The sequence below is a fragment of the Hemicordylus capensis genome, chromosome 7, assembly GCF_027244095.1.
Source record: "Hemicordylus capensis ecotype Gifberg chromosome 7, rHemCap1.1.pri, whole genome shotgun sequence".
Taxonomy (NCBI): Eukaryota; Metazoa; Chordata; class Lepidosauria; order Squamata; family Cordylidae; genus Hemicordylus; species Hemicordylus capensis.
The window spans coordinates 7,711,515-7,734,871 of NC_069663.1; the positions used below are offsets into that span (position 1 = coordinate 7,711,515).

The window sequence follows — 23,357 nt, forward strand, 5'->3', positions numbered from 1 at the left end:
GCTCCCCTTTCCCTCCGCCCCCTTTCCCAAATCAGCCAGGCCAGCTGACCAGCCTGATCATATCACCAATTACACCCACAACTCCATGAGGGTGACACAAGAGGTCTGACAGGTCAGGAAAGAGAAGAGAGCTGAGGCAGCCCCATGCATCCCGTGGCTGCCAAAATAATCTAGAGGCGGCCCGTTCTGCAGAATTGACAACCCCTGCTAACTAAGCAAAAGGGTGGCACCTTTTTAAATAGTGGCTCTCATATATTTAGCAGGGGCAGCAGAGCAACTGTCTCAGTTCAACCCCAGTACAGCATCCTCCAGTGGTTGTTGCTGATGGCTCCCTTGCGTTTTGTTGTAAACTGTGTGAGCCCTTAGGGCAGGCTTGCACAGCACCACATAAGGCCCCAGGGGCCGGATTTGGCCCGTGCCCGCATGGACTGTTTTACTGGCCCTCTGAGGTATCCTGCAACAACACAGGAGCTGGGAACTGCCTTATAGTGACATTCTATGCATGTTTTCTCAGAAATATGTTCCATGGTGGACCCAGTGAGGCTTACTCCCATGTAAGCATGCCTAGGATTGCAACCTAAAAGCCACGGCAATTTAGGGAGAGGAGAGAACTTGGCATTTGTTCGGGGCTGGCATGCACTCCAGGGGCCCCACTGACTGAGCAGGGACAGGACCCATTTTCTTGCCACTGTCCTTGTTTAAAACTTTGGGTCCATGAACAGGGGGAACAGATCCACAAGTAACTGATAATATTTGTAATTTGAATGTAATCATGCGCTAGAAATTGACCTCGGCCCCTGCACGCCAAGTTGTGGATGGTTCCAGCCCACTAAGGCATTTGAACTGAGCAGCCCTGCGTTAGGGAAAGGGACCTCACATTTCTTTTTCTATTTAAACTGCCTTGAGAACGTTTTTGTTGAAATGTGGTATATAAACACTAGTAGCAGTAGTTGTCATGGCTGACACGATGCGCAGAGTTATGGAGCTGTAATTCTGCACCCCAGGGCTGGTGTGACCTCAGTGCTGTTCTGAAGCAGCTAATGCAGAAGCAACATGTTCACAGCTTTCCCATTTGCGACAATATGTGGATATGCAGCTTCCACATCCACCGCTTCAGAACAGCGTCAGAGCTTGCGTTGCTACGGCTCCATTAACATCTGGGTTCCGGTCCGGTGGTCCTCCAGATGTTGCTGAACTACAACTCCCATCATCCCCAGCAACAATAAAGTTGTAATTCTGCAACATCTGGGGTGCCACTGGTTGGGAAACCCTACATTAACACACGGCACATCGTGTCAGCCATGACTATGACTAATACTGTTTATATACCGCCCTGAGCCATTTTTGGAGGGGTGGTATATAAATCTAATCTAATCTAATCTAATCTAATCTAATCTAATCTAATCTAAATAAATACTGCATCTTAACAAACATTTCCAAAGCAGTTTACATAGGAAAAAGAAATAAGATGGCTGGGTTATTTTATTTCATTAAAAGGGCTGCCCCCACTGTCAGCACCTGTATCTATGTAGATCCCAGTTTAATGTAAGCTGTTAGCCATATAGTGGGCTGATTTGCATGATATGTTTTTGGCCCACACATGATCAAAAGGAGGGCGTGCCGGCAGTCCTGACGTGGTTCAAAGACATCCTGTTGTCCTCCTGGTGCACTTCTTTATCTCGTAGGAGGTGCAATTAGGTCAAACCGCCATTCTATATGTGACCCAGATATTAGGTTAGGGATGCACTTCGCCTAGGAGTAGAAGAATGCACCAGGTGGACTTCTGCAAAATACACCATGATGGCCATGCTCTCTGTGTGTGCCCCTTTTAATCTCGTGGGTTAGACTGTACGTGCATATTGCACATGTTTTTGTGTGAATGACTGTACAGGCCTTCACTTTACAACTGAACAAGGCTATAAAGCCCCTCAGACTCAAGATACAGATAGGAAATGGACTAATATGTGAATAACTGTACATACATACTAAGTGGTACATGCACACACAGAGGCGGATTAAGCTTTTTGCCGCCCTTTTACCTTAAACAAAAATGGTTTGCTTCCCCTCCCCCTGCAAGGTAAAAGGGGGAACTTTCTCCTCGCCTATTCCACCCTTGCTGCAGCAGCTCTTGCCCACAGAGAGGGGTGGCAAAATTTGAGGAGGGGCAAAATTTGCTGCACCTCAAATTTTGCCGCCATAGCCAAATAAATGCCTACTCTGCCTCTCCATTAATCCACCACTGTGCACAAGTTGTGCGTGTGTTGCACTTAATGTGTGAATATGGCTGTTCTTTGCAAACTGGGAAAGGCTTTCACACACACACACACACACACACACAGTGCTGAAAAGGCACAAACAATTTTGGGGTGAACAAAGCCAAACGTGAGCGATGCTTAAAACGTTTGAGGGCAGCTAGCCCTTGCCAGCACTCAAAATGGTGGCTGCACATCAGCGAGAAAGCTTCGTGCCCTCATCCAAGATGGAAAAATCCCAACCCATTCTTCCCTTCGCTGTTTTTTTCCTCCCTCCCCGTGCCAGCATCCAAGATGGCGATTTTCGTCCCCCACCACCTTCTTCATTTGGGAAGCTTTTGCCCGGTTCCAAGATGGCGGAGGCGAGCTGCCCAGGAGAACGGTTTGTTTATCTGTCTCGCCGCTGGGGTTTTTGCCAGGAGCAAACATGGCGGCGCGGAAAAAAAGGGTGACGAAGGAGACGAGAGGTTTGGCAATAGGGGAAGTCCCGAGTCCTTCTGGGTAGGCAGTGAAGCAACAGCTACTTCCGCCGTGAAGAGGCCTCGCCAGCAGTAAAAATGGCGGAGTCGGTACTAGAAGTTGTCGGGAAGCTGCAGTCGCGGCTCTCGGGCAGTTCGGAGCCCAAGAAGGTAAAGGGACCCCTGAAGGGGAAGGGGAGGGAAAGCGGGGGGGGCGGCGGAGCAGCAGCCCCCGCGGCCCAGCGGCTGGAGGGCCTCGGCGAGAGGGGGCGGCGAGCGGGCCCCTTTAAGGGCCACAGTGCCGGCGATAGGGATTGGGGAGGGGTCCCTGAGAAGGAGGGGGAGGGCCTGCCTTCTTGGGGGGGCTGTAGGTGGAACTGGATGGGGGGCATCTCAGTGGGGGTGCAGGAGATCTGGGGTGACGGTGTGTATCTGGGAGAATGCCCCCCCCCAAGAAACAGTGGCACGGGGGGTGGGCTGGGGCTGGGACCGCTGCTCGCTGTGACTTCTGCAGAGCTGAGACCCCGAGAGAGCCTTTTGGTGAAGGTCTGGGGGGAGCTGACTCCCGTGGGGGGTGGAGATGGGGGGGGTGCCAGAGCTCCGCTTCCAAGGGCACCTATTCAATGGGCATCCGCTTGCCCCGGGGGGGGGGCCTGCACGACTGCACTGCCTTGAACCCAGGGGAGGGTGAAATGGGGGCTGCCTTCTCAAGGCACACATACACGTGTCTCTTCCATACAGGGGCGGTGATGTCGGGGTTCTTCTGATTTGTGTCAGTCGGGGGACCTCTGGGGGTAGTGGCTTGTTCTGGGTTAATTCGCATGGCGAGCAAAGTTATCGTGTGTGCTGGAAGGAGGAAGGGGGATCTTCTTGGGTGAGGGATGGCCTGGGGGCCCCCGCCTTTGAAACGGGATGGCAGAGAGATCTGAAGGAGAACAGCCCTTTAGAGCTGTCTGGAAGGTTGCAGCCCTTTAGAAACCCATAAGAGTCTAATCTGGGATAATTGCCGCTCTCTGGTTTTGCACTTTCAGCCGCTTTTCCCGTGTCGGTGGGCTGAAGGAGACCTTCCTTGCAACTCTTCCTTTAATTGCTTTACTTTAAAGTGATTTAATTACCTTGCAAAGTGGTTTAATCACCTGGCAACTCTTCTTTAATCAAATTGTGGTATGAAGTGTGGGAAGAAAAATAACTCTGTTGAGTGTAAGTGAACTTCTGTATGTGCAGTGAGGAGTCAGGGGGGATATGAAAGAGATTTGGGGACAGACCTATATGTATGAGTGAGAGAGATTCTATGGGAGATTTACAAGAAAGGAGCTGAGTTTCTTTTTCCTGGGCTCATAGAGGAGGAGTTTGCTGATAGATCGGTGTAACTTGGCATCCTTTAAATATTTTGTTATGTTTATCAGATGTCTACTAAATTGCATAGGGGGAGAGAAGAAATGCACTAATGACTTAGCATCCCGTGCTGGAAGGAAAGCACCTTCCATCTTATCTCTTGTGCTCATCCTTGCAGCACTAAACCACCTGGCAAAGAGATTCTGTTCCTAAAAGTACTTCCTGTTTCTTGAGGGTTTTGTGCTCGCTGTGCAGCAATCTGAGTTGCTCCCTCTGTCTGAAGATCTTTTAAAATTAGATGAGCATCGGAAGCTGCCTCATACTGAATCTAGCTATCAGTCAATCTAACTCTGTATTGTCTGCACTGACTGGCAGCAGCTCCCTAGGATCTTAGGGGGTCTCTCCTATCTCTACCTGTGGGACCTTCTGCATGCAAAGCAAATGCTCTACCACTGAGCTATGGACCCATCCTCTGGTCTGTTCCTTTGGTAATCTAGGAGCTGAACTACTTTGAGCAAAGAGGAGATGGTTCAAAACTGCTCATGGATTTGGACATCTGTTGCAATTGTATTAAAAAGTGCCAATCCGGAAACTCTTATTTACTGATGGGCATTGGAGAGCTGGTCTTGTGCTAGCAAGCATGACTTGTCCCCTTAGCTAAGCAGGGTTCACCCTTGTTGCATTTGAATGGGAGACTAGCAGTGTGAGCACTGGAAGATATTCCCCTCAGGGAGTGGAGTCACTCTGGGAAGAGCATCTAGGTTCCAGATTCCCTCTCTGGCATCTCCAATATAGGGCTAAGTGAGATTCCTGCCTGCATGCAACCTTGGAGAAGCCGCTGCCAGTCTGTGTAGAAAATACTGAGCTAGATGGACCTATGGTCGGACTCAGTATATGGCAGCTTCCTATGTTCCTATTGGTATTTTGGAAAGGACAGGTCCATTGTAAAAAGTGAGTTGTGACTATTTTTTTCAGAGACCCAGAACTAAAATCCCCTCGGTAGTGTTCTCACTAATTTTTTTCATCTCTGTGCAGAATATGTTCTGGGCAGCAGTATCAAGGCAGTGTGTGTGCACGTGCATTCAGGGTGGGGCCTTCCTGATTCAACCTGAGTGGGATCTAAAATTGACTGAGTGGACATCAAAAAACATGTGAGTGTACACACGTGCACGCCTTAGAGGGAACACTGTCCCCTCGGTGAATCTTACTGTGTCCACAAAAGTGTGTGTTTGTGTGTGTGTGATGGACAGAGGCAAGGAAAGGTATCTTCAGATTTTCTGACACATGTAGATTTTTCTGTTTCTAGCTGTAAGTGTCTGTGTAGACCAGAGCTGCATGACTTTGCCCCTCCAGCTGTTGTTGGACTACAACTCCCATAATCCCCAGTGGCCAATAGTCAGGGCTGATGGGAGTTGTAGTTCAACAGTGCAGGAGGGCCAAAGTTGTGCAGCTCTGATATAGACAGTCAGCGGGGGGCAGGGGCCTGTGGTTCATGTAGATTCATCTGAGTGAGATTTAAATTAATCTCCATCGTGTCCAGGAACGTGGGTCTATAAGCAGACTGAATTGGACACTTGCAGTCCAAACCTGTGCATGTTTACTCAGAAGTAAGTCCCACTGGGTTCAATGGGATCTGCTCCTTAGTAAGTGTGCGTAGTTAAATATTGATCCAACATGTTAGCAGGACACAGTGCAAAAAAGTTTCCTTAGGCCACATCTTGTTTGCAGGGATGTGAAGCTGGTGTTGTCAGGCAGGAATGCCACGTGGTGTTGTGGAGTCTTCTGGTCTTGACAAAAGTGCTTGCATCCAGTGTGGGGGCAGAGATTCCTGAGAGCTCTTGTTCATGTCCTCACCAGCTACCACTTATGCAGGGCAAGGAAGGGGAGGGCAAACCTTCCCTGATCTACATAAAAAACCTCCTGCATCTCCAGATGCCCAAAATGTTTCCTCAGTCTGGGAGCCCATAGGCAAAGCTAAGCCCAGGGGAAATGGTTTTTGCTCAAGAAAAAAATGTGAGGAAGAGAGGATAATTTGGAGGAGAAATCCCTTAGGAACATAGAAAGCTGCCTTCTACTGAATCAGACCATGGGTCCATCTAGCTCAATATTGTCTGCCCAGGCAGGCAGTGGCTTCTCCAAGGTTGCAGACAGGAGTCTCTCTCAGCCCTATCTGGAGATGCCAGGAAGGGAACTTGGAACCTTCTGCACGCAATTATTCTTCCCAGAGCAGCCTCATCCCCGGGGGGTAATATTATCTTAAAGTGCTCACAACTGGTTGGCCAAGTGCTCTCTGCTGCCTCCCCTCCATAGAGGGGTGACTCCATAGCTGGGTGACTCTGGGCCAGTCACTTCTCTCTCAGCCTAACCTACTTCACAGGGTTGTTGTGAAAGAGAAACTCAAGTATTTAGTACACCGCTCTGGGCTCCTTGGAGGAAGAGCGGGATATAAATGTAAAATAATAATAATAATAATAATAGAGAGCATCCAGATCTGCTTGTTTCCCAATTCACCTTGCCAATGTTTTCTAGCTAGGTGCTGTCTTCAAGCACCTTGTGAATGAACACCGTGGTCCCCTTCCCAGAATTCCCCAATGAAATCCTCTCATGAGCATGGCTAGGCTTAGGGCTCCAACACCATCTGGCAAATACACTTCCCCTGGAAGTGATGGACCTGCCTCTGTGTGGAGCCCAAAGAGGGAGTGGAATCTCTAGGGACATCGGAAGCTGCGATATACCGAGTCAGACCCTTGGTCCATCTAGCTCAGTATTACCCAGATGGGCAGCGGCTTCTACAAGGTTGCAGGCAGGAATCTCCTATCTGCTAGCCCCTGCTAACTTGGCAGAGGCACGTTTTAATATGGTGACTCTCTTTTATTTAGCAGAGGGAGAGTAACTGGCCCAATCTACCCCACCACAGTACTGTTGCTGGTGTCTGTCTTATGTTTCTTTTTCGATTGTGAGCCCTTTGGGGACAGGGATCCATCTTATTTATGTATTATTTCTCTGTGTAAACCTCCCTGAGCCATGTTTGGAAGGGCGGTATAGAAATCAAATAAGTAAGTAAATAAATAAATCGCTCTCAGCCCTATCTTGAGATGCCAGGGAAGGAGCTTGGAAAGTTCAGATCCTCTTCCCAGAGCAGCTCCATCCCCTAAGGGGAATACCTTACAGTGTTCACTCATCAAGTCTCCCATTCAGATGCAACCAGGGTGGACTCTGCTTAACAAAGGGGACAAGCCATGCTTGCTACCACAAGACCAGCTCTCCTCCCAGCAGAGCCTGGCAACAAAAAAGATCAAGAAACAAGACTGTGTCTATGTAACATCCTCCCTGTCCGTCTGTGCAGCCACTGCAAACCTGATCTTAGCCACTTTATCTTAGTAACATTATCTGTCTCCACTCCCTGCGATCCTCCTGGGGGGAAACCATTGCAGATAAGGGCTAATTAAACTGGCCACGGCCACAATGCAGAGTCATGAGTGAATTGAACCAACCACTTAAGGGTGGAAAGCCAGTCTTGTGGAGGCGAGCATGAATTGTCCCCTTTGCCAAGCAGGGTTTCTTTGGGTTTGCAATTGGATGGGTGCCCACATATGAACACTGTCTGCCCTAAGATATTCCCCTTAGGGAGTGGGCTGTAGCTCAGAGGAAGAAGGGAGAACCTGGGTTCATTCCCTGACAGCAACTCCAGATAGCGCTGGGAAGGACCCCTGCCTGAATCCTTGGAGAGCCGCTGCCAGTCAGTGTAGACAATACTGGGCTAGATGGACCAAGGGTCTGACTCAGGAGAAGGCAGCTTCCTGTGATGGATTGCGTAAAAATCTCTGCCAGGGTAGGGGCATCCAGTGTTGTAGCAACCTCTGGCTGACAGCCAAACACTTCCCCCACCTCCTCCAGTGAGACAGAGGGGTGGGCGGCTGCTTTTGGATGCAGCTTTGATTCTGGTCCTCCAAGAGACCAAGAAGAAAGGGAATGCCCTGTCGACTGCAGAACAAAAAAGAGAAATGGAAAGAAGCCCCATCGTGCTGCTTCCTACTGGAGGTATGGGAGTAGTTATTGCAAAAAACTGGCATTTCAAGCTTTTCTGCTCTTTTCTGCTTCCATACTCATTGCAAACTACCCAATGTGATGCCCAGCCAGGGATGATGATGATGGTGATGATGATGATGATGATGATTACATTTATATCCTGCTCTTCCTCCAAGGAGCCCAGAGCGGTGTACTACATCCTTGAGTTTCTCTTTCACAACAACCCTGTGAAGTAGGTTAGGCTGAGAGAGAAGTGACTGGCCCAGAGTCACCCAGCTAGTTTCATGGCTGAATGGGGATTTGAACTCAGGTCTTCCTGGTCCTAGTCCAGCACTCTAACCAGTACACCACGCTGGCTCTCACGCTGGGATGCAAGTAACCTGGAAAGTCCACATTAGTCTGGCTCCAGAACTCTGAGCCCTCATGACTATACTTGGGTCCTCTTGACCGTGGATTGATGGGGTTTCATCACATTCACCACAGCTGTTCCCTCCAGCCTAGAACCCTTCCGATTCTTTCCCTCACTCACTTCCAGGAACCTGGCAAGACACCACTGGATTTTGACAGCAGTCTCCCACCTTCTCAGTACAGGTGGTACAGAGCCTGTTCTACTCCAGTATCTTCTCTGGGTTCTTCATAGTGCCCAGATGTACAGGTACCGGAGAGTGGTTTTTGGACTCAAAATTCTTCATTTGTTTCATATAACCAAAGAAGTTCTGGATGGAGACTTCAGTGGAGACTGGCATCAGTCAACTTCATGGCAATGTGCCTGTTCTTTCCAGTTCTAGCACTTGTTTTGCTTCCTGCAGTTTGTATGGCAAGTGATGGTATTGATACAAGAGGCTGAAACATCTAGGAGTAATAACAGATTTTTGTTTTACTTTATTTTTTTGTTTGTTTTTATACTGCCCTTCCTAAAGTGGCTCAGGGCAGTTTACCCTAAAATAAAGAAATACATACCAATTGAAATTTAAAAAAACCCATTTAAAAGCAGATTAAAATTAAAATGTTAAGTCGCACTCACTCTTGTCAATTCCCTGGCGAAGGTCGTCTCAACCCCATAGCCCACTCTAAAAGCCAGTTTGAAATGGGTCTTATCAGTTTCCTCCAAGACAGCTTGGAGCTGGTCAGCCACCACTCTCTTTGATATGGAAGCAAAGAGGGTTTTCTTGCTTCAGGGGAAGATAAACAAGATAATCTCCATGATAAGAGATTTTGTCATACTTGACAATAGGTGTCCTGCAGCTATCTCAGCAACAGAGTACTATACTGTATTTTCCTGAATCCAAAACTAGGTTTTTCAGGTTTTCCAAGTTATTTGATGTTAGAAATTGTGGGAGGGGTTGTCTTAAATTCAGAGACCTGCATTTAACCTCTGTTTTTATGGGAGCTGTCTTAAATTCAGAGTTGTCCCCAAATTGATTGATTCAAGTTGGTGTCAATTCTTGACAAAAGAATCACATAGATTCTCTCCAGGATTATCTGTCTTTAACTTGGCCTTTCTGGTCTCTCAGTGGTGCATTCGTCGTTGTAATCGATTCCATCCACCTTGCTGCTGGTCATCCTCTTCTTCTCTTTCCTTCAACTTTCCCCAGCATTATGGACTTCTCAAGGGAGCTGGGTTTTCGCATATTGTGTCCGAAGTATGATAGTTTGAGCCTGGTCATTTGTGCCTCGAGTGAAAATTCTGGATTGATTTGTTCTATGATCCATTTGTTTGTTTTCCTGGCTGTCCATGGTATCCTCAAAAGTCTTCTCCAGCACCCAAGTTTAAATCGTCTCGTCTATTTTGATAAATATGATAATAGCATGCATAAACTGGGTACCTGGGTGAGGATCCACTCCAGGCCTTGCAGTGGTTCCTGCTTCCCTGCCAACATGTCCTAGCTCCCAAACAGGATGGCTTGAGCTTTCTGTTAAAACTGAAGAAGGGTATACTTTTTGTCGAAAAAGACCTCTGGATTTTCCACAATGGCAAGATTGTGCACCATACTGGTCCATGCCCAAAGTTAGTTCCACTTTTCATAGGAGCAAAGAGCTGATCCTACCTCCTACCTGATATTCCCCTCAGGGGATGGAGCGGCTCTGGGAAGAGAATCTAGGTTCCAAGTTCCCTCCCTGGCAGCATCTCCAAGATAGGACAAGATTTTTTTTTTTGATAGGACAAGATTTTTTTATTGAACCAACAAACTACCAAAGCATACAGTACGTTGCCAAAGCACAATTATATACAAAGTGGTTGTTTGTACATGATATATCTACAAAGATTTACACACAAGGATTTGGAAACACACAAGGTTATGATGAAGTATATGCAGGTAGTACTGTAACTCGGGGGTGGGGGATTTCAAGGCACATCAGGTAATGGGGGGGGTTTACGTCCGACGTCCATTTCCACAATTTGTCCCATTGCTGTTTAGAAGAGATACTCTTGTCTTTTTGCACATAACCAGACAAACTTTTCCAGAAGAGATTTACTGTCTCATCTGTGTGAACCTCTTGGTCGCGTCTTCCCTCCTTATTCCTATGCAGGAGCATTGCATAAATGACATATAAGTTTACTAACCTGATTACGAGAAGGGGAACGTTCCAGTTCCCTAGTATGGGGGCACCCGTTCCATCCCGTTTCCTTGAAGGTTTCTTTCTGGGACCTTGAAAGGAGGTTCTATCGCTCAAACCCGAGGTTAGTTCTTCCCAAGTCTGTTTTTCCAAAAGGGCTGAGAGAGATTCCTGCCTGCAACCTTGGAGAAGCCGCTGCCAGTCTGTGAAGACAATACTGAGCTAGATAGACCAAGGGTCAGATTCAGTAGATGGCAGCTTCCTATGTTTCCTATGTACCTGGCTTCTGTCCTGACCTCCTTTCAAGGAGAAGAGGTGATGTAAACTGAACATTCACATCTATATTTATTAATTATTCAGTTTATATACTGTATTTACCTGAATCCAAGATTAGGTTTTTCCAAAGTTTTTTGATATTAGAAATGGGAGGTTGTCTTAAATTCAGAGTCCTGTTCCCTTTGAGTAAATGCAGGTATAACCTGTATTTAACCTCTGCTTTTTAAAGGGGTTGTCTGAAGTTGAGTCATCTTCAATGCAGGTAAATATCACAAGGTGGTCCACAACATGTTAAAACAATACAACTCTATAAAAAAAATTAAAAACAGGTCCTATAATACAAGTATTAAAAATAAAAAATCTGTTAAGAAGTTGAAGACCAATAGAAACGGCATACAAAAGCAATGTTTGTAGAAGAAAAAAACTGCATGCTTTATATAAAAGCCAGATTTTTCCTGCTTTCTAAAAACTGTGAGAGAGGAGCTATTGGCGAAGCATACCAGCGCCTGGGGGGCATTGACTTAGAAGGCCCTGTCCTTCTCAGCCTCCCTCATTGCAGGCACACACAACAGAGTCCTCTCTGATGGGCAGAAACGTTTGGGAGCAGACGGTCTTTCAGATATATCCAGGACCCAAACCATTAAGAGCTTTAAAGGACAAAACCAGCACTTTGACTTGGACCTGGAAACAAATTGGCAGCCAGTGTAGTTCTTTGAAAATGGACGTGTTGTGATCCCAGCAGGCAGCTCCAAACAAAACCCTAGTTGCTGCCTCTTTCACCCGCAGCAAAATGGTAGGGTGTTGGGAGATCCCAAGAGTTCTGATTCCTGATGAGTTTCTTTCAAGCTTGTTTCCAAGGGGTCAGGGTCACCCAGTCCACTGTAAAGAGATTGCTCACCATGTGTGTTGCTCTGGTGTATAGATCCAAAGGCAAATCCCCAGCAGACGACATCACTTCCTGTTCTGTTCAGAGTGCGGTCACATCTGCAGCCATGCATACCAGCATTCTCCTACAAGACTTCTGTAGGGCGCCTACATGGTCTTCACTTTCTTAAGGCATTAAAAGGTGGTTTCTTTGGTCAAAGCCCTGGTTGGTTATCTTCAACATGTTTTCTGAAGGAGTGCTCTCTGCCCTGCCCTGGGATGTGAGCACTGTTTTTGGACACCCCTCTCTTGCCCTGATGACTGAGAATGGGAAGTTGGACCTGCTATGAGATTCTCTCCTGTCACCAGGCAGAAGAACAGGCAATCCCACCACCTCTGCTCCTGTTCTCCTTGGCTTCACCTTGGGAAGGTTTGTGGTACTCCTAGCCAGAATTAGATAGGGACTCCGTTGGAATCCCTTCTTTCCTGCTTCTCTCTGCCTTGTTTTTTCATTCTTTCTTCTCCTTTGTCAAGAATGTGATGTTCGCTGCCTCCCTTGTGGGTTTTTTTTGGTGTCTTTTTACCTACATAATTTGGGGAAATTGTTGGGGATGTTCCTTTGGTTCTGCTGTGGCTGTGTCCTGAAAGTGGAGAGGAGAGCTGGTTTTGTGTTAGTGAGCTAAGCAGGGCTGGTTTGCATTTGGATGGGAGACTTGTGAGTGCTTATCTATGAGCACTGTGAGATATTCCCCTCAGGGAATGAAGCTATAGCTCAGTGGTAGAGCATCTGCTTGCATGCAGAAAGTCCCAGGTTCAATCCCTGGCAGCATCTCCAGGGAGGATTGGGAGAGACATATGCTAAAAACTTGGAGAGCTGTTGCCAGTCAGTACTGAACTAGATGGTCTAACTAAGGCAGGCAATTTCCTATGTTCCTAAATGAGAGGGTCCTCTTCTCCAGAAGAGACACCAAGTTAGCTGGCCCTGATTTCATCCAGGATTGCAATGAGCTGTTTCTTGCTTGATGAAGAGAACCTCAAAGTAAATCCAGCTTGCCGTTCTACTGTGTCTGTGAATTGGGAATGACTGAATCATCTGATCACACATTATACAGAGGCTGACGGAGAAGCAACAAGGGGTTGCTGAGATTCAGCAAGCAGCCGCCTCTGTTGGTGACAGCTTTGCGCTCCCAGGAGCCTTGAATGAATTTAATCTTGTGGCAAGAAGTCTCCAGTGGCATTCTTAATGTGTCTGGCACACACTTTGATGATTGCTGATGTAACTCTTTCCTCTGGGGAGCAGAGGGGGCCATTGCCTCTTACAGTCCTGGTCAAGGCGATTTTTACAACAGCAATTCATGGCATTCATTTCTGGCACCCATCTTCAGCAACAGCTAAACTTCCTTGGGTAGGTAAAACCTATCAGTGGAACACAGGAATCTGCCTTATACAGAGTCAGACTGTTGGTCCATCTAGCTCAGCATTGTTTATATCAGGGCTGCACAACTTCGGCCTGCATGCAGATGTTGGACTACAACTCCCGTAATTCCTGACTATTAGCCACTGTGGCTGGGGATGATGGGAGTTGTAGTCCAAAAACACCCGGAGGGCCATTTGTGCCTTCCTGGTCTACAAAAACTGGCAGCAGCTTCTCCAAGGTTACAGGTAGGAGTCTCTCTTCCTTAAGCCCCTCTGACTAATGGTGAAGCAGAATACTCAGCACAGCCTCCTGGAACTGCGGGGGCTTTAAGGCACAGGGAGGGTGCCCTTACCTTCGCTACCTACTTCGTTACCTACTGCTGGTTTGGGGCTGCAGCGTACCTCCCTGCAGCCCCCAGTAAGTGTCATGCTGGAAGAGGCCAACACACACTTGCCTGGGTTGCAGGGAGGTATGTTCTGGGGAGTTGCCTCCATGCAGCTCCGGGGGGCTGTGCTGAGTATTCCACTTCACCATTAGTCAGAGGGGCTTAAGGAAGATCTCTCCTTGCCCCCCTCCCCGACCTCCGCACAGCATTGCACAGAGATCAGCATGTTGAGAGCAGAGTAGCCCCCTGCTTGAAAAATAGTGACAATCACTGATCTGAGAGATTGAAAGAGAGCCAGTGTGGTGTCGTGGTTAGAGTGCTGGACTAGGACCGGGGAGACCCGAGTTCAAATCCCCATTCAGCCAGGAGACTAGCTGGGTTACTCTGGGCCAGTCACTTCTCTCTCAGCCTAACCTACTTCACAGGGTTGTTGTGAAAGAGAAACTCAAGGATGTAGTACACCGCTCTGGGCTCCTTGGAGGAAGAGCGGGATATAAATGTAAAATAATAATAATAATAATCTATAGTAACTTTGCTGCCCCATTGCACACCTGTTATATGCTAGGCCAGGACTTGACAAATCCCAGGTGCCTGTGAGCCATGGCGCCTTGAAATTTAACTGTGGTGCCTATCCTAGGGAAAGCACGCCTAATGTGATTTTTACTTGTATGCAAAGCTTTACTTGTGCATTTAATTTATTTGAATACGTCTGTGTGTGTGTAAATATATATATGACAGAGCAATTCAGTAGATATTGCCCTTTCATTGTTTTAAAGGGCGGGGTATTGATGCATTGAAGGCTGCTTCAGTGAGTGTCCTAACATGCCCAAAGAGCTCTGTATGCCTGCTTTCTAAGGGTAATCACCTGGGGTGGGGGAAGCTAAATTAGTTGAAACGACCCTGTTTGAAAGGTATGTTCTGTACGGACATGGTTACTCATTATTTTTTAAGAAATCCTGTGTGTTTAGAAATGGAAAGCTTTCGGGCCCCATATCACTGACACTGGGTGGGGTGGCGAGGGGATGGTATTTCCGCAAGGAATTCTCCACTTGCACTCTCTCTCCTTTTGGCTGCTTTGTAAAGAAGCTAGAACTGTAAAATAAAGTGTGCAGTCAAGTCAATTTTGGCGCAGCGGGGAAATACCTGACTAACAAGAAGAAGGCTGTCAGTTCAAATCCCCGCTGGTACTACTACAGTGGTCCCTCGACTTACAAACTACTTGACATAAGTATTTTTCGAGTTACAAACGGCAGTTTTAGATCCGGTTTTAGATGCGGTTTTTTCGACTTACAAATTTTTAGATGGGGTTTCCTCGACTTACAAATTTTTAGATGGGGTTTCCTCGACTTACAAATTTTTAGATGGGGTTTCCTCGACTTACAAATTTTTAGATGGGGTTTCCTCGACTTACAAATTTTTAGATGGGGTTTCCTCGACTTGCCTGCCTGTTTACTGCCTGTTTATTCTTGAAAAGAAATGTTCCTGTGCAGTTTGCAAGCCTTACTGGGGGTCTGGGTCTTTTTTCTAGGCTCCGGAACGCATTAATCCGTTCCCAATGCATTCCTATGGGAAACCGCTTTTCGACTTACGAATTTTTCTACTTACAAATGTGCATTCGGAACGGATTAATTTCGTAAGTAGAGGGACCACTGTATATTGAGCAGCAGCGATCTAGGAAGGTGCTGAAAGGCATCATCTCACACTGTGCGGGAGGAGGCAATGGTACACCCCTCCTGTATTCTACCAAAGACAGCCACAGGGCTCTGTGGGCTCCAGGAGTCGACATCAACTCGAGGGCACACTTTACCTTTACCCCTACTTTTGGTCATGCTGTCCTGAGTATCATGGTGGGGATTACTGCCCTCTTCAGCTGTCTGCCTCTCATTCTGACACCCCACATGTAGCTGTCTGTAGGTCAGGGGTAGTCCATGAACCCGGCCCACACATTTTGGCCATTGGTAGCTCTCAAGGGATGAAAGCTCATAGTGATTTTTGGCAGCATCCACGCCCCCTAGAGATGGGAGAATAGGTGATAGCATTGTTGTACTTGCAGCTTTGAGAGTCTCCCCACAGCTTCTGTGCCCTACCCTCAAACAATTAGGGTAAAATTGCATTCATTTTTGCACGGAGGAGAGGGTTAGGGATATGAATACGACAAATATTTATGTACCGCTTTTCAACAACAGTTCTCAAAGCAGTGTACATAGATAGAAATACATTTTAAAAATGGCTCCCAAAGGGCTCACAGTGTAAAAAAGAAACACAAGATAGACACCAGTAACAGCGACTGGAGGGATGCTGTGCTGGGGATGTCCAGTTGCTCTCCTCTTGCTAAATAAAGAGGTTTGATTTATTAAATGCCATCAAGTTGGTGTCGTCTCTTTAGCGACCACATAGATAAAGAGGTTAGGTAAATAAATAAAGGTTAGGATAACAATGAACAGATGTACTCTCTCCATGGAGTAATGTTTGGAGGACATTCCTGCCAGTTTTCATTCCCCTTCCTCTGACAACATCAATTAAAATGTTATAGTAGATTTTGTGTTTTTAATACTTTAAAAAGCTTTTACAATTCCATGGCAAACTTCACTGTTGCAAGCCTGATGGTCTGGAGGCGGGGGGGAAGCATGAGAACATACTGAAAGACTTGCAATGCTATCACCTGTTTTCCATCTCCAGGAGTGTAGACCTTGTCAAAAATCACATTGAGCATTTGTCCCCATCCCTCCGATGGTACCGACCACCCTAGCTGGCCCATGTCCTAAGATTCTCCTCACAAGCTGTGGTCCACCATTGTCTCAAGCTCTGTGGTGGGAACCAGAGACAGGGCCTTCTTGGTAGTGGTGCTGCATTTGGAACACCCTCGCCAAGGAGGTCTGCCATGTTGCATCCCTGGTAACATTCCAAACAATGCTAAATACCCTTAGGGAAGAGAGCTGGTCTTGTGGTAGCAAGCATGACTTGTCCCCATATGCAGGGTCTGCCCTGGTTGCATATGAATGGGAGACTAGAAGTGTGAGCACTGTAAGATGTTCCCCTCAGGGGATGGAGCAGCTCTGGGAAGAGAATCTAGGTTCCAAGTTCCCTCCCTGGCAGCATCTCCAAGATAGGGCTGAGAGAGATTCTTGCCTGCAACCTTGGAGAAGCTGTTGCCAGTCTGTGAAGACAATACTGAGCTAGATGGACTCATGGCCTGACTCAGTATATGGCAGCTTGCTATGTTCCTATGTACCCTCTCTGTAAAGAATGCATACAGAACTGACTAATTTCACATTGAAATGTTCCATGTACTTCCTAAATAAGTGCATGTTAGTTGGTTGCTATAACCATAAACACATATTGATTTAGATTGGGCAGGGTACAGTATTCCTTTTCTCATGCTGCTCCCTTCTGTTTTGGCATATACCTTGTCTGCCCCATCCCCACTCTGCAAAAAAAGTAAATAACTTCACTCGGAAGCAAGGACTGCTAATTGTTATTGGGCTGGTCTGGAAGGTAAATGTTATTGTTAGCCTCCCAGAGACAAAAGTTTGGGGCCGTGTACAAATTTGATTGATAGGTAGGTAAATAAATAAATAGGAAACTGCCTTCTACTGTATGGCAGCGGCTTCTCCAGGGTTGCAGGCAGGAATCTCTCTCAGTCCTCTCTTGGAGCTGCCGCCAGGGAGGGAACTGGGAACCTTCCCAGAGTGGCCTCATCCCCTAAGGGGAATATCTTATAGTGCTCACGTGTAGCCTTGCATTCAGATGCAACCAGGGTGGACCCTGCTTAGCAAAGGGGACAATTCATGCTTGCTCCCACAAGACCAGCTCTCCTCCACAGAGGTCAAAGGCATACATATTTACAGCTAGAGTACTGACTTGGTGCCAGTTGCAGAGATCGGATATAAAAGGGAGGAAAAGGTCATCCATTGGGGTGGTACCTTAGTGCAGGGGTGGGCAATCCTGGCCCTCCAGCTGCTGCTGAACTACAGATCCCATCTTCCCCAGCCACTTTCTCAAACTTGGGTAACATAGGAACATAGGCAGCTGCCATATACTGAGTCAGACCATTAGTCCATCTCGCTCAGTATTGTCTCTGCACAGACTGGCAGCGGCTTCTCCAAGGTTGCAGGTACCTCCAGATGTTGTGGGACTAAAACTGCCATCATCCTCTGGCTATTGTGGCTGAGGACGATTGGAGCTGTAGTCCATCATCATTCTGTTGGATGTTGTTGGGACCCAAGTTTGAGAATACTTGCTCGATACACCACACCACACGAGCTCTCTTAGGTGCTCCCCAGGTCCAGCTCCTGCTTTTAGCGGCCCTCAGTCACTTGACTTGGGAGTCCAAGGGCGCTGCTGGTGTGGAGTGGAGGAGAGCCACTCATGCGCATGGAGAGGATTCCTTGAAATGGTGCTGGTGACTGTGGGTGTTCTCTTCCTTGGCAGAGCCTGAGCAGTCCAGGGCCAGCGAGCACCACCTCTGACTTGACTGGGCCTTGTGCCAAGTGAGATTCAAGATGGCGCTGCCATCAGCGGGCTCTTGAAAACAGGGCTGCACAACGGTGGCCCTTCTCCTGCTTATGGACTACAGCTCCCATCATCCCCAGCCACAGTGGCCAATAGCCAGGGATTGTGGGAGTTGTAGGCCAACGTCTGCAGGAGGGCCGAAGTGGAGCAGCCCTGCCTGAAAAGGTCTGGACCCAGCCACTACTTGACCTCCTCAAACTACCCTGATTTTTTCTATTTGTATAAATAACCCAGTTCTTTAGCCACAGCAGTGAAGGATGGAAGGCTGTCTGCCTTGTGGTGAGTTAGAAGGGTAACAGTTCCATTGTGTACTGTGAGATTCTTCAGTGATTGGAATGAGGGGAAGGTAACAGATCAACTTTTGCTGCATTTGGGGGATTCTCACTCTACTTCCTTTGCCGACAGGCAGTTCTGGTCTGCTTTTTCAGCAAGACCGAAATTCTCGTTCACCCCCTTGCCACTTCCACAATTTTGTGGTGTTCTTGCGTTTTGGCTCCAAGGAAGAGCCTCCTCCCTGTCGTTTGTGGCATGTGTGGCAAATATCTCCATCCTTTTTGTCTCTGCAGCTGCTGAAGAGTTTGAAGAGGCTTTCGGAGCTGCCTATCACTGTTGATATTCTCCTGGTAAGCACCTTTCCAGTTTTCTGCCACTTTGACCCAGGGAACGTGGTGACTGATGGGATTCGGAGCATCACTGAGGGCATGCCTTGCATGTAGCAATAGGAAGCCAGCGGCCCCCAGTGACTTCCTCTCTCTCCCCCTCCCATAAAATTGTACCCCGGGGTCATCCTTTGAAGCCAAGTGCTGGGAGATTCAGGGCAGGCAAAAGGAAGTGGTTTCTCTACTCAACCTGTAGTTAAACTATGGAGTTGACTGCCACTGGATGTGGTGATGGCCACCAATCTAGATGGTTTTTGAAAAGGGATCAGACACATTCATGACAGATAGGGCGGTCCTTGGCTACTAACTTGGATAGCTGTATGCTTCAGGTGGGAAAGCCCCGAGGCTGGGGGGAGCACCAATGGGAGGGGGCGGTCCCCCTCTTTCCTCCACCTGCAGGATTCCCAGGTGCACCTGGTAGGCCACTGCATGAAGCAAGGTGCTGGGCTGGATGGGCCTTGGCCTGATCCAGCAGAGCTTGTCTTATGTGCTTCGCTGGATATCAGCACAGCTCTCGATTCCAAGCACTTCCCCGACACTATTAATCCAAGGGCAGGCTCCCTCTCCAGCTGAGACCCAGGCAATGGGTGACTTTTAAATAGCAAGAGGCTTTTTATTAGGCTCCTCAACTGCTCATTCTGCTGTGCAAGCCAAGGCACAGGGGAATAGTAAAGAGCCGCTGAGGTGCCCAGAGGAAGGCTCTGTCAAAGCCTCTTTTGCGGCTCATGCTGCGAGGCGAGAAGTTAAAGAGCCCCTTTGCCTGTGACTTGGCTCGTGTGGGGCAGACCTGAGCTCCCTCCCTCCGTGTTTTTAAAAACAGCAACTAAAAGCACATCTTTTTAATGCCCCTTCTGGGGTGATATCTGTTAGGCTGCTTAGTGCTTTAGTTTTTAGGATTCTCAGTTTTCAGCTCTGAAACATTTCTAATTTGAAATTGAATACTGAGTGTGGTTTTCCACCTGACTTCTAACTTGTTTACTTAATTTGGTTAATTTTATTTTATTGTTGTGAGCCACCCCGAGCAGTAGTGTACCGGAGGGGCTGGGCATAAATGTTTTAAATCAATCAATCACATAAACTGGTGCTGCTGGCCTCCCGGTCCTTGCGCCGTTGACATTCTGAGCCCATTTTAAAATAGTCTTGACCGGTGTGGCCCAGGCACATGTTCTGGAGATGGCATCTTGGAGTCCTCAGATGTTGTAAGGCTACAAACTTCCATAATCCTTCACCATAATGGCCCCCAAATGACAGGGGTTCCCAACCTTGGGTCCTTAGCTGTTATTGGACTCCAAATCCCACTATGCTAGCCACAGTGGCCTTCAACCCTCTTATGGCTGGGGATGGTGGGAATTGTAGCTGAGCGTCAGAGAACCCCGGCCGTAGAGGTGCGGTCCTCTTTCTCCGGCCTGCCATGATTTCTGGTCAAACCAGTTTTGTGCTTTTTCAACGCACTTCAGACAAGAGTCTAGAAAAGCTGTGTGTGTAGCCGGAGGGCAGGGGCAGGGGGAGAAGTGTGACCAGCAGTACGGCAATTAGTTGATGCATATTTTGGTGTGGCTTTCATGGGCGCTGTGACTACAACGTTCCTAGTTTTGGCTCCCCATCCCAGAGCATTTTTTGGAACCTCTCTTAAAAGTGTGTGTGGTTGAACTCAGTTATTCTTTAGTATGTTAAAGCGTGACTATCCACAAGAAATTCTTTGTGATCTGGAGTAATCAATTTCACCGCTTCGTTGGAGACTTGGAGAAGTGTTTGCAATTGGACATTTATGGAAACGGTGAGAACTGCCTCAACATGCAAACCGCCTCAGCAGTGTTTAGTAATGGGGATTTTTACCAATCCCACCCCGCCCGCAACCGAAGCACTCCTTGCAGCCTGGAAGAAGGTTTCTGAGGATCGTGCAGCTCTCAAGAACCTACTTCTGGGTCTCGGGGAGTGCTTCCAGGGGGAGGGGGCATCAGTGAAAGTCCCCCCTCCCTCATGCACACAGCACGACTCTGCATTATTAAATACTGCTGCAGCAGTTCCTACGTCGAACCTCTGCACCACTTGGCAATATATGAGCCAGTACAAACAACCAATTATGTTGTGGTCTCTCCCCCCCGCCCCCCGGCCGAAATATTACTTGTTGTGACTAGGTAACGGCAGTATCTAACTAAATGTTTTCCAAAGCTCAAAGTGGTGGACAGATCATAAAAACAACGCCACAGCAAATGCAAATAGAAAAGCAAGCAGATTTAAAACACAAAAATTACAGAACAAAATTGACCACAAACATGCTGGGGAAGAAGAAAAGTTGCACAATTCCTTCTAAATCTTAGCAGAGATAAATTGATTTTTTAAAAGAAAAATCTCCATCATTTGGGGGCCATTGCCCTAAAGGCCCTGCTTGTAGCTCTATCACCCGTACTTGTTGCAAGGGTGGAGGCAGGGCATAGCAAGGCTGGGGCAACCCTCTGGGGGTAAGATTTGAGGATGGGCTTCCTTCACCTGCCTGCCTCCCCTCCCACAACCCCCTGCCTGCCTTTGCTGCTGCCTGCCTTGGCTGGAATGTCCGCACAATGTGACTTGATGATGTCACCGGGCTGGCACCAGCTTGGCAAGGCAGGGCTGAACCATTTCGCGCTGCAGTTTCTCCGCAAGAACCGATCGCTCTTAAAGGGACTGCCTCTTCACAGCGGCCGACATGAGTTGGGGCTGAGCGCCCGGTGTTGTGGGAAGTGGGGGAGGTAGCTGGCGGCCCCCAGAGACCCATGGCCCTGCCACAGCATCACCCCCTGACGCAATGGTAGCGATGTGCCTGGATGGAGGAGCAAGTGCGCCAGTTGGCCTGTGTGCCCCTATAGGAGGCAGTGGTCCTTCACGAACGCCAGTTCCAGGTTTGGAGGGCTTCAGAGATTAAAATCAAGGTTTTGAATTGAATCTGGGAGTCGATCGGCAGCAAGGGTAATTGCTCTTCCCAGGGCTGATCTTGTGGAAGCAAGCATGACTTGTCCCCCTTGCTAAGCAGGGTCTTCTCTGGTTTGCATTTGAATGGGAGACTACCTGTGAGCACTGCAAGAGATTCTCCTTAGGGGATGGGGCCACTCTGGGAAGAGCACCTGCCTCAAGCGCATGCGGAAGGTTCCACAGCTGGATTTTTGGGTGGTTGCTGCTGCCGCTACCACCACCACTAGCGCCTGCCTGCCTGGCTTCGCTCAGCTGTGGACTCACCGCCTCCCTGCCAATTGCGGTCTAATGACACCAGTGTGTGTGGTGCCAGGTGGCGATGTCCTTGGACCTTGTCACCACTGGTGAGGGGAGACAAGCCAGAGATAATGAGTCCACAGATGATCAGGGCTGCAGAGGAAAGGAGGCTGGTGGGTGACTGTGGAGGCAGACAGTGCATAGCCCTCCCACCCTGGCCCCACTCAGTGGCCTGTGTCCTCTGCACACAATTGCCTGATGGTAGATCCATTTAGGAGAGGAGAGCTGGTCTGGTGGTAGCAAGCATGACTTGTCCCCTCAGCTAAGCAGGGTCCACCCTGGTTGCATACGAAAGGGAGACTAGAAGTGTGAGCACTGGAAGATATTCCCCTCAGGGGATGGAGCCGCTCTGGGAAGAGCAGAAGGTTTCAAGTTCCCTCCCTGGCAGCATCTCCAAGATAGGGCTGAGAGAGATTCCTGCCTGCAACCTTGGAGAAGCTGTTGCCAGTCTGTGAAGACAATACTGAGCTAGATAGACCAATGGTCTGACTCAGTATATGGCGGTTTCCTATGTTCCTATGTTTCCTATCCCCCCCCCCCAAATGTGTGGCAAGCTCATGTCAAGTAATGCGCATAAGCTGGCTGTGGTTGTTGCCGCCTAAGCTGGTTTTTGACCTCCCTTCTGCAGGAGACTGGGGTGGGCAAGACTGTGAACGGTTTACGGAAACATGAATTGGTTGGCGACTTTGCCAAGAACCTGGTGGCCAGGTGGAAGAAGCTGGTGCCGGTCCCACAGGAAGCCGAGCGGTAAGTCAGCTGTACCTCGAGGTGGTGGTGGTGGTGTTCTCAGATGTCCAGCAGTGGGGATTTCCTCCTCTGCTTCATGCGTGTTTTGCTAGACGGAATTCCTGAGTGCTCCACATTATTATATTATTACTTATGTTTACATTTCTATCCCGCTCTTCCTCCAAGGATCCCAGAGCGGTGTACTACATGCTTAAGTTTCTCTTCCACCCTGTGAAGTAGGTTAGGCTGAGAGAGAAGTGACTGGCCCAAAGTCACCCAGCAAGTCTCACAGCTGAATGGGGATTTGAACTTTGGTCTCCCCGGTCCTAGTCCAGCACTCTAACCACTGGTGGTTTTCCTCTGTCCTGCTTTGCAAAGGTTGCTGACGTTAGCTGCTCGAATGTTTCACAAACTCCAGGCAGCTTAGATGCACTTCTAATCCTTTTCTGAATTCAAAATTGGTGGCGCATGCCCCTCTTGCAGACAAAAACAGTTACCTTTTTAGAAGGGCGTTAACAGTTGAGAATTGCCCATCCTCACTGGAGCCCCACTGGCCATGTTTCTGCTGGAGCTGGTGGTCTGTGAATGCTTCTTGACTTGGAAGGAGATGAGCTAGGACCAGCGACTCACTTACAGCCA

At 48.2% G+C, this 23,357-nt stretch overlaps 1 protein-coding gene across 1 annotated transcript in view; it reads left to right on the forward strand.

The window, feature by feature from the left end:
* The first annotated feature begins 2,630 nt into the window (after positions 1 to 2,630).
* ELOA (elongin A) overlaps positions 2,631 to 23,357 on the forward strand; it is a 51,327-nt gene continuing 30,600 nt past the window's right edge. The window contains exons 1-3 of the mRNA XM_053268306.1: positions 2,631 to 2,881; positions 18,654 to 18,710; positions 22,621 to 22,739. Of these exons, the coding sequence (XP_053124281.1) occupies positions 2,810 to 2,881; positions 18,654 to 18,710; positions 22,621 to 22,739 (248 nt within the window). The 5' untranslated portion in view covers positions 2,631 to 2,809. The remainder of the gene's footprint in view (positions 2,882 to 18,653; positions 18,711 to 22,620; positions 22,740 to 23,357) is intronic.